This window comes from Carassius gibelio, chromosome A1 (assembly GCF_023724105.1).
Source record: "Carassius gibelio isolate Cgi1373 ecotype wild population from Czech Republic chromosome A1, carGib1.2-hapl.c, whole genome shotgun sequence".
In the NCBI taxonomy this organism is placed as follows: Eukaryota; Metazoa; Chordata; class Actinopteri; order Cypriniformes; family Cyprinidae; genus Carassius; species Carassius gibelio.
Genome location: NC_068371.1, coordinates 29,412,917 through 29,424,286, shown reverse-complemented (window position 1 = coordinate 29,424,286; position 11,370 = coordinate 29,412,917). Strand labels below are relative to the sequence as shown.

At 36.9% G+C, this 11,370-nt stretch overlaps 1 protein-coding gene across 2 annotated transcripts in view; it reads right to left on the bottom strand.

Moving 5' to 3' along the window:
• Window positions 1-1,950: 1,950 nt before the first annotated feature.
• The window catches only part of LOC128017754 (E3 ubiquitin-protein ligase NEURL1), a 47,681-nt gene continuing 38,261 nt past the window's right edge, over window positions 1,951-11,370 (bottom strand). For both annotated transcript variants that reach the window (XM_052603248.1, XM_052603257.1), the window contains exons 4-6: window positions 10,167-10,862; window positions 6,176-6,325; window positions 1,951-5,891 (exon numbers count right to left, since the gene is read on the bottom strand). In XM_052603248.1, coding sequence (XP_052459208.1) covers window positions 5,650-5,891; window positions 6,176-6,325; window positions 10,167-10,862 — 1,088 coding nt within the window. In that variant the 3' untranslated portion in view covers window positions 1,951-5,649. The remainder of the gene's footprint in view (window positions 5,892-6,175; window positions 6,326-10,166; window positions 10,863-11,370) is intronic.

Here is an 11,370-nt window from a genome sequence, read left to right as displayed (position 1 = left end):
CAAGATGTTTGGATAAAACTTCATAATTTTTTTAAATGAATAATTATTAATAAATAACCATATTAATTTCTAAGAGGATAACTAGACATACAGTATGTGATGAGGTAATATGACAGTGGTGTAGCCTACTGTAGGTTATTACTGTCTAAAGGTTAATGCTCGGCTAGCATGTTAACATAACCCTTACTATTGCTGCAGTAAATTTGTATGGGCTTTGCTTATGTATGTATGTAGTACCAAGTTGACTACAACAACATGAGTGGAAAAATGGATCGAATATATGTATCGATGGATGAATTTGTGCAATAGACCACTACAATGGTAATGTACTTTTAGGCCAGCCTGGAAATTAGAGTCAGCCTGGTTTAATTGGCTTTTGGACTGAAGCCGAAAAAAAGCTCTGTCACGAAGAAAAGTTTATTATTTTTAGATGTTGTCTTCATTATATAATCTTTACGACTGAACACAGCTATTAATCCTGAAGCCTAAAAACAATTGCCAGAAGTAAAAAGGTAAACACAAGCTAACGAACTACTCCATGGTCATATGACTTCAACATCACCATCATCACTAAGCTTCCAACAACTCTTGTTCCAAAAAAACATTCCCTGAAAGTTTGAAATACAATAGTTTGCAAGAGAGCAATTATGAAACTGTGAAAGCGGACAAGTTTTCCTGTATTCCATTTGATGATGTTTAATATCAACAACCTCTTTAGCCCCATTTAGCCACTCGCCTTTTTCAAGACAAGAAAAAGCTTAAAAAAACACATACAATGGGGTATTAATGGTGTATTTTTATATTGTTGAATAAATGTGAATGAAAATATCTGAGCCTGATGTCAGGCATTTAATGAAAAAAAAAAAAAAAAATTCGGGACAGAACCCGAAGTGCTACGCTAATTCATTTCAGAGTTTTGGCCTAACAAAAATACATCATCCCTACACCACTTGCCAAGGTCATAGGTTTTATTAATGTAAGAAATTTAAGACCTCAAACCCCATTGGTTCTCGCATTTCACGTGACTTATCTAGACGCGCCATATTTGAATATACTCTGGCGGGAAGAAAATTTGACAGCGTGGTCAACGGAATATTTTCAGTGTATAACAACTCATATTTACTCACTACACAAAAATACTTTGTTTTAAAAGCGATATTCTGAAAATCATCGACTCGAGGGTGAGCAAAACTACGTATTTTTTTTTTCTTTAAACGTATAAATATTTTTACCAGTGTACAAATGTTTAGAGATAAAGCTGTACACTGACTGTCAGTAAAGATGACTACAGTGTCATAACATAATATACAAATATTTTGTGCAGCTTTTAAGGTAGAGTTGTAATATGCGAAGAATGAAGTCAGTCATTTCTAACTGTTTGAGAACGCTGACATCACCGTCACATGAAGGATAGATTTGATTAGAAAAAAATAAGAGCATGAGAAAGTAATTTTGTCCACTAGAGGGCAGCCTTAAACAGGCTTGAACCAACATGTCAAATGACTAAATCTAGATTGAAACAGTGTGTTCACAGTTGGTAGTCGCGACTAGTTGGTCTTGGAAACATGTACCCCAGACTATGAGGGGAGGTCTTCATTCTTCTCTCAGCTCTAGAGCACAGCATCAAAGACATCTTTCATCCTTCATCTGCACACCTCTGATCTCAGGCATGTCAAGTGCTCCTGTTACAGTCCACCTTAATTTTCAGGTTCAGGGTCAGGTTGCCATCAAGGTTTATACTGTATATTTTAGACTTCATTTTTAATTGGTTCTTGGTCAGATGCAGTGAGTTAGTGATCACTTTATATGAGGATCAGTTCAAGCATTTCTCACCGTTTTAAATTGTTGGACTTAAGTTATAGAGATGTAAAATGAAATGCAATTGAAGAACAGTTGATAAAATGTCATAAATATTAAAATTTGAACAAAGAGAGCACAGTAGACACACCATTTGCTGAAACGCATCTGCAAAGTTTATTGACAGTCATATCTGACTCAGACATAACAAAGCTTCATAAACTGATCACAGACTTAAAGAAGAAAACAAATATGAACATGGATTTGAGTCAAAAACTAAATGCCACAATAAGCTGAGACATTTCTCGTGACTAAATCACTACTGACCTCATGGACTCTATGAATCAATGATTCAATTAACAGCCCTTGAATGAACCCTGGGAAATAGGAATCATACCTTTTAAATTCAATATTAGATTGGTCCCGCTGTGAGTAATGAGTGAACAAAGCACGCTGGAAAGTGGAAACAATAATTACAAGAATGAGGAAAAGCAATTCCGATCATTTTTTGAAACCTGTATACTGTATATACATTAAGATAAAAAAAAAATGTGACCACAGTTTAAAAAATATTCTGATTTGATCAACATTGAAATTGTAATTATGTATGGTTGGGCTGATAATTTATGCAATCCCTGATCCTGTTTGTGGTTTCTTCACAAAACATCAAAACAAATTTTTGTCCTGAAACAAAATTATTGGCCAGCGTGTGAATATGGCTGTTTTCATTATATCTAGAGCTTTGATTCAAAATAATTCAGAAACAGGAAAGCTAAATAAACTAAATGACATCTGATTCACACATCGCACTCTACACGCGGTTCATAAATAAAGTACTTTACAGGGTCGACAACAATCAAAAGTGAATCCATCGGTTAAGGACAGAAACACAATGAAAAACTCATACATTAAAAAAACTGTAAAAATAAAAATACATTTGGGGGAATTTTTATGATCTTTTAAAGTGACTGAAATTTACAGAAAAAGTGCAAAGAGTTTTTTTATATGAAAAACTTGGATCACTTTGTCTTTCAAAAATCTTAATGAAAGCTCTAAACACAAATATTGGGTTTAAGGACATTTTCTGAATTGCAGGAACTTTTAGCAAGCTCAGTTTGATAGAACAACCATAAATAGACACCTCAGCACAAAAATATGTTGCCAATCATAAAACACCTGATATCAAAGGGAGAGTTCACAATCGTTCCATATAAAAGCTGGTTCGGATTGTTTCCTGCGAAGCCCCTGATGGACGTACTGCTCAGTTCAGAGTGTTGGGTAAAAGAAAACCAGCACAAAATTCAAGAAATACACTTCCGTGTAAACCACAGAGGACTGACAAGCAAACTGTACAATCATACTTTTCGGTCCAATAATAATAATAATAATAAAAAAATAGGTAAAAACAAAGACAAAGCTATAGCAACACCTCAGATACAGTTATTCTAATAGGTTTCTCTAATTAACATAAATTAACATTCAAAAGTGAATCACCACTCCAAACAATAGAGTAAATCTGAACTGATCAAGAGTGACAGGACATTTTCTCGACATGGTGTTAGCATTGCCTGAAGGAGAGCTGGCTAATACTAATAGCAGCATGAATTTAAGCGCCAGTCATCACGATTGCTTTACACAAGCTAACTGGCTAATAATGAACAATATTAGCCTGCAGTCCATTGTAGTTCACTGAAATTGCTTTTGAGCCGCTTTAACATCCACGCGCACACACAAATGCACATAATCATGTCAACTTTTGCTTATTTCCCGTAAATTGTACAACGTAATCTTTTTTAAAAATAAAACTGAGACTTTTCCAGCTGTTGATGTGGATCATAGATTGTGTGGGATATTGAAGTGACGTTTGTAGGGGAACTAGAACCAAGAATCAAACCTGCTCCGGCCATTCATTGACATCATTATTATTATTATTATTATTGTTATTATTATTATTATTAAATTAAAGGTACTATACATACTGCTCTAAACACAATTTCGACTATATACCATTATTATTATTATTATTATTATTATCATTATTATTTTTTTAGTATGCAGACTACACATCTCAATGGACTTTTTTTTTGAGGGAATATTTGCTTAACTTTTATGAATAATGTCAATGCAAATATTAAATGTTTAATTGTCATGAAAACAAAATGCAATTGCTGTATTTATGTATTTATTTTATTTTTGAGCTGAAATATGACTATATATGGCTTTGTGACATTCATCTATGCATTTCACCTTCACAATATAAAGCTATATTAACTTTATCAATCTCTCCGTGAGATGAGCGATGTAGTCCACCTCTCAATTGTCCTGTCTCCTAGAACATCCATTCAACTTTGTTTTACAGTTACAGGACTATCTATACCTTAAATTGTCCTTATATAAATTTGAGAAGCATTTTGGACGCAGTCAAAAAGAAATTGATAATCTTTTTGACCCTGCTTTTTTTTCCTTCTCAGCACCGACAGGAACACTGAGCCAGCATTTTTTCAAACATATTCCATTTGAATCAATTTGCTATTTCATCAGTGGCCTGCACTCACTATTATCCCTGTACACACCATTTTTGGCCTACAGAAGCTGTCGGCGGTGGGGAGCTGGGAGAAATATGGATTAAATGGGCAAATCAAATGTCCTCTCAGCACAAATGACTCTTTCATTGGTTAATGCCTCAAGGCTGTTTTCCTTCTTTCTAGATTTCGCTCTCCATGGCAACACTGCAATTGTTTTCACATAAAACCCAGAGTGTGCATGTTCCGATCAACAGTCAAGAACAAGTTCACAGTAAATCAAGGTTTGATTAGGCCAACATGTTTTAGGGTCTTGAGTTGAGGTGCACTATTTAACCGCACTTCTCTGTAACGATTTCATTACTCAGCACCATTGGATCAATTACGATATCCAATATTAATGTTCTTTAAATGAGTTGTTATATAACTGTATATGTGTATATCTACCACGTAACATTGGTTAATCATTCCTGTGTATTGTTTTAACGAATTATATCTCTTTAATACTACCACAAGGTCCTGCTTTTAGAACGCACGCATAAGCGAAATTATAGTGGACCATTAGCTGACTTCACCTACTACCTGCCAAAGCTTCATATTACATTACTAAACACATGATCAAATAGTCATCAATGCACAAAGACCTTTATATGAACTCAGTTGAGAGCATGTAATTATGCAAGCTGTCAGTTACACAATTAGAATGAAATAGTGGGGTATGAAAAGCACTGTTCCTTATTATCTGTATTTCTGTCTCAGCCAAGCACAGACAAAAATTGTGAAACACTGAGACGTTTTTGTATGAATTTCAATGGTGAAAGTGCCTTAGCTGGTTTGACTAGAGAGGACAGCAGAAGAAAAAAAAAACGGACTGTAACACCCTCTATTTATTATGAATCCAGCTTTAAAGAATATGCAGCTATGCTATTAATGAGAGTCTATTATGGCTCACAGAGAAGGTAAGAAGAAATGGGAGATGTGCAACTTTGATTATCTCCGGTGTCACCTGAAATGTCCTGAATTCGATGAGATACTGTCTATGATTTTTTTATGTCGTCAGTTGAAAAGCCGGATGCTTCTAAAAAGCAGCAACATCACTGGTTACCATAGCAACAGAGACTTGAGCATGAAATACATGAAATACCTTTGTGAATGGATGCCTGAGCCTTGAAGGTTCAAGGGTTAATAACGTCAGCGCCATGGGAACAGAGACCAATGCATTGCCAGAGCAAATCCCTGAACTGTGACACCAACCCTCTCTTGAAACAGAGATCTATTAGATATCCTTATGGCCCTATGAGACTTGGGGTTTGGGGAGTTAGGGCCCCCCCTAAGTGCTCCGGTAGGTCTTAATAATGTCTTTGATAGCTCTCCTACAGATAGGACAGCTAGCGTTGGCCATTTTTTTGAGGCGGAGACCGCAGGTGTAGCAGAGACACATGTGTCCGCAGGCGTAGATTACGGTGTCCACTGTGTTTTCATAGCAGATAGAACACTCATCCGGCCATGAGCCTGAGGCAGATGGGAAAGTGGGGGATTTAGGGAGAATGATGGGTGAGTTGGGTGTTGTTCCTGTGACAGAGGATGACAAGTAGATCCCATAAGGCTTTAAGGCAACAAATGATGCAGCAGTACCATAAAAATGGTCTATATGAATTGTGCACAATATTCCAAGTCTTCTAAAGCCATAAGAAAGCTACAGTGAAAAAATACAGTGCCATTTTTATAATAAAATCTTTAAATTATCTTCATTTCGTGCTAATAAATGACAAATACTACTTAAAATAAAAAGTATGCAGAATTTGTTTTTCCAGGAAATCCTAAAATACAATACATGTATGAAAAGACATGCAGACCTTCAGTGGAGCTGCAGAAGGTAGCAGAACAGCCACGTTCATTGAGACTGGGCTCTGGACTTCCATTGCACAGGCCTGAGGGTGAAAGGGGTGAGGCAGAGGGTGAGCCAGGGCTGGACGGGTCATGAGCATCACCCAAGAAAGTGGAGCCTGAAAATACACATAATATAAAAACAGGTGAAATTGATTTTGTAATAAATAATGTTAAATAACAATATGTAATTGGTTCGCAGGGCCAAACTTTTGACTATGATTGTTCTGGCATAAACATTCCAGTGCAACCCTGCACTTTTAAACTTGTATAAACTGTAGAACTGTGCTTACTGAGTCAGATATTGTGTAATGCCAATCAAAACAGAGATTGCTGTAAAAAGAGTTGCATGTTTTGTGTAAGATATATCAGATGATCAATGAACATTGAGCATTTCAAAATGATAATTCAAGGAGCTGTAGCCTATATTAGAAACTTCAAAAAAGCTATTATTGTAACTGTCACCCTCTCTGCAGAACAATATAGTGTATAATGGCACAGGTGCTGCATTTGTGAATGTTATGGGGTGACTTTTTTCACTAATCTAGGTACATCATTTTGGTTACAGGAGCTTAGGATGGAATCTGAATCCGGCACCTTTAAAGACCATACTGGCCTGAGATTTGTTAACAGATCAAACACTCAGGCAACCAAACGAGAAAGCAACCTTGTGTTTTAACTAACAGACCCAATCTATACAGCTTGAATAAAATAGAACAGCAATTTGCTCAGTGAGAGATCACCATTTGGAGCATTTTTTGATTTATTCACTGATCTGCAAATAAATTCAGCCTATTTACTGATTGGTTGCTCAAAAAGCTCGTATATAGCAACATGTAGTGAAAAATACATATTCAGTTTTTTACTAAACAGTACTTATATATATATATTATTTTTTTTTTAAGTATAGTCATATTTTAAAGAACATGCAAACTCTGTATTTGTTACAATACATTATTAAATATGGTGTATGTGACCAATTATTGAAGGGGAAGGGATCGGTTTAAGTTTTTATAGAATTGTTAATGGAATCATTTGTTAAGTCATTAATTGGAATCTGAATCGGAACCAGATTCATTAATTTCCTAACAGTTTTCACCCCTTATTCAGGTTTTATTTTTTATTATTTTTTATGTAGTTTGTAGAGTTGAGACTGAATTCAATTGAAGTGACCTAATTCTACTATACTGGTGTGTGTGTGTGTGTGTGTGTGTGTGTGAAGGAGAATTGGCTGAACTGAAGCTGAGCTGACCTAAAACCCATGAATACATGATCCTCTGAGGTTAATGTGTGTGTAGTGTGCATTTACTGAGGTCTATGACAATATTAGATGGGAGTCAGTGAGATTCCCCAAGGTCTTGTTTTAGCACTGTCAGTGGTTTGATTTATATGTGTGTTTTTTTTTGTTCACATGTTCACATACAGTATGTTAGTCCTAAAGCGAGATACTTTTTTATGATGGAGATGGGATGAAGGGTTATATATGGGGTGGAATCAACTAAGCGTGGTCCTTTGTGAGTCTGACATGCTATTCCACCTTCTTGTCATTCCACACATACACATATCATGAATCCCTTTCTCTAGGATCAGCAACTCGCCCTGGATCACTAGGGCCATGCCTCTTCAAGAGCATCTCTACTAGATTAACAGGGACACAAGAACAGCTGTCTCTCTCTAACCTCCACCCGTAGAGGGAGAGACTTAAAAAAACTATTAGAGAAAGTCAGGCCTCTCTAAAGCCTTTCTGTAATGTGTAAAATGATTACTATGTGCCAACATGGCAGAAAGGCTTTTTTTTTTTTGTATTTTGAATACCAAAGCGGTACTGACTAAACCAGCTTGCATGGTATAAACAGTCACATAGTTCATCTGTCAAATAATGCTGTTTATGCTTAAGTAAAGGTATGAGCTGCATATGTCCTCACATATGCCCTACATTAAGGGTCTTGAACTGAAATTACTGGAGCAGTGCTCTGCATTCAGTATTGATTTGGTAAAGTAAATGTCACTTTTATTGTTTCACTTATTCACACTGATTGAACAAGTGAACATTCACACTGATTTCAGAACAAGTATATTATAAATATAGGTACAATTGTTCAAAAGACACGTATGCTCACCGGGGCTGCATTTATTTGGTCAAAAATACAGTAAAAACAACATGAATATTGTGAAATATTACAATTTAAAGAAACTATTTCTTGTTTTAATATATTTTAAAATGTAAATGATTCCTGCGATGACAGAGCTTAATTTCTAGCAGTCATTACCCCAGTCTTCAGTGTCACATGATTATAATATGCTAATTTGTTGTTCAAGACACATTTCCTGTTATTATCAGTGATGAAAGCAGGTGTGTTTCTGTTTTTCTGTTGACAAATCTGACTTTTCCTGTCTCTCTTTAAACCAATCATATATATAGTCTTTGTTACCATGTGAGCTCACATCATGGGGAAAAACATACATTGAGTGATCAATTACTGTAACTAGCAGACAACTGCAATTAACTTCTTTCTCGACCCTCTCCAGAAAGAAGTAATTATGTCTATGCATGTGTTTGTGCATTTCATTTATTACCACTGGATTTAATAAAAGTGTTTGCAGGGTGGTAAAATCTAACCGACAGTAACTGTATGCATACTAACAGTCAGTATTTGAATTGCGATTCAGTCTTCTTCCTTGGATTTATTTGCATTCTGAATTGTGATTGGTCTTTCTGGAGGCTGTCTTTATTAGACAGCTCTCTGGAATACTTGATTCTCCTCAATCATTGCATTTAGCATTATTGTATAATAACCATTGCCTATGGCAGCATATGGTAACACGGTTACAACATTCACATCTCTAGTACCATAATGTTGTCTATCTCTCTCTCTCTCTCTCTCTTTTTTTTGCAAGGTATTAATGCTAATTGCATTTTGTGAATCAAAAAGGTTATCTACTTACAGATTAGTAAATATGAATTAATAATGTTATATTTATCTAGCCAAAGTCTAAAACCTAAGCTTACATAAAAGCTATTCTTTTGCAGCCTTGCAAGCTCTGGTATTTCTTTCAGGCTTCCTCTTTTTTCATAACTTCATTGTATATTCCCTCTGCCGTTACTGTTGAATGAGCACAATGAGACCATTTTCTAACAAGTAAATTATTAGTGATGTTTTGAACCTTGAATCTTGAAAGAACAAAAACATTAAGAGGGGAATGGGTATGAGAAATAGAGAAAAAAAGATGTAAACGAGAGAAAGGTTCTCAAATGAATGTTCTCAAATGAAGTGTGAATCACCCACTCTCCTCTTCACTTTCTGATTTACTTTCCTTTACTGCATGCTAATGAGATGGGGTGAGTGCATTGGTGGAGGGGTGGGGAATGTGCTTCCAGCAACACAGACATCTTGGAGAGTGCATACAAGGCTAACAGAGGTCACAGTCCTCCCACACAAACTCCTGTAATACTTCCTGTTTTTCAGCTGTTTGTTTTCCTTTGCACGTCCCTTGTTTAGTTCAAACTTTATTGAGAGTGTGTCAGTCTCAGGTGTGTGGGTGATACCTGGAGCACTGTCTGCTGTTCTGAAAGGTTACTGGAGTGTGACTGTATTTTTGTCATCAACAAAATTCAAGTTTTGAAATTAATCTGTTACCAATAATAGCAAGGGCACAGTTTTTTTTTTTTAATCTAACTTTGTATAACAAATGTCTAAAGTAACATTTTACATTTTTTCTGGAACAAATGCACACCTAGTTTGAGTTTATCTCACATTCATGCGAATAATGCCACAGTTCCAGAGCAACCTACAGGTGGTCTTGGGCTCTCTACCCTATTGTGATCCCAGGTCCTCATGACAGCTTTCACATTACCACTTTTGTATATGAACCATGTCCTGTTTTGCCTGCGTGAAAGCACCTAAAGTTTATTTTTTTCTAATACATCTAGATAATATGATTCTGATTTGGCTTGCTTACCTAGAATCCTCAGCTGTGTGACAGCACCATGCAGTCCAAAGAACATCCAGAGTGGTCGCGAGTTGTCCACACACACCTGCATCCCCACATTGTTACCATTATGACTCAGAATGACTTCCCCTTCCTGTGTGACCAGAAAACCAAGGATATCGCCACTCTGCAAAGCAGTAGGCACCCTGCACACCGCCCAGAATTCCTTACGGTCAACCAGTGCTTCAGGATTGTAAGGGAGATCACTAGGGCGAAGCACTGCTGGGTCACAGGATGTCACACCGTAAGAGAGAGACCCAGATCGAGCAGGGCTGGACTTAAGGACTTTAATGAAGATGGTTTCACCAATTCGTAGTGGGCGATCTGTGAAGACCAGAGTGCGTTCTTCACGGTTGTGTTCGGATCGCGCCACAGTCTGTTCATTAAGGGTTTTGATGTGGGCACCTCGTAGCTGGTGGAAACGTAGGTCACATTCCAAGGTGTGAGGAAGCAGTGATGACTGCTGGGAGTTCATGGAATTTTGAGGAATGGGACAGGTGACGGGGGCGGGAGGGAGTCGAAGCCTGGCATCAACTTGTTGCAGGTTAAGATCGCAAAGACTGACAGACAGGCGGGAGGTGTCTGCTTCACGTCGTAATGAGGCAGATCCACGTACTGTGGTGAAGGATCGTGGGCGGAGAAGGTCTGGAGGGACGACTTCACTGTCTGTGGGACAGAAGTGCGATATGCAGTTAGCTATCAGTTGTCAGATGAACTGTTTGTATTATACAGTATGGTTTATTCAATGGTTGATTCTAGATAATCGACAACTATTGGGCAGTTAATCAGCCCTATAGATTTCACGTCTATCATACAAAAAAAAAAAAAAAGGTTTAGTAAGCACCCCCCTCCTTTCTTTTACCAAATACATACATGCTACAGAGTCTATTTATTCAACAAACATACAAAACAAATTTAAAGTTGAGTCCTTTACGCCGCTACTATTTTACATAAGAGCTAAAGTTGTTTCCAAAATGGCTGCCATGGAGTGTCTCTTTACATTCTTTACCATTTAAACGAGTTACCCATTGGCTGCCAGGAATAGAACTTTATAGTAATGTACTAGTAGGCTAGCGTAGTACTGTAAGCACAACATACCCACTGCTCCTTGCAAGTTTGCTAAAAATAGTGCAAAATATGAATGAAATGCTGTGCTAGCAAAGTGTTTAGTGGT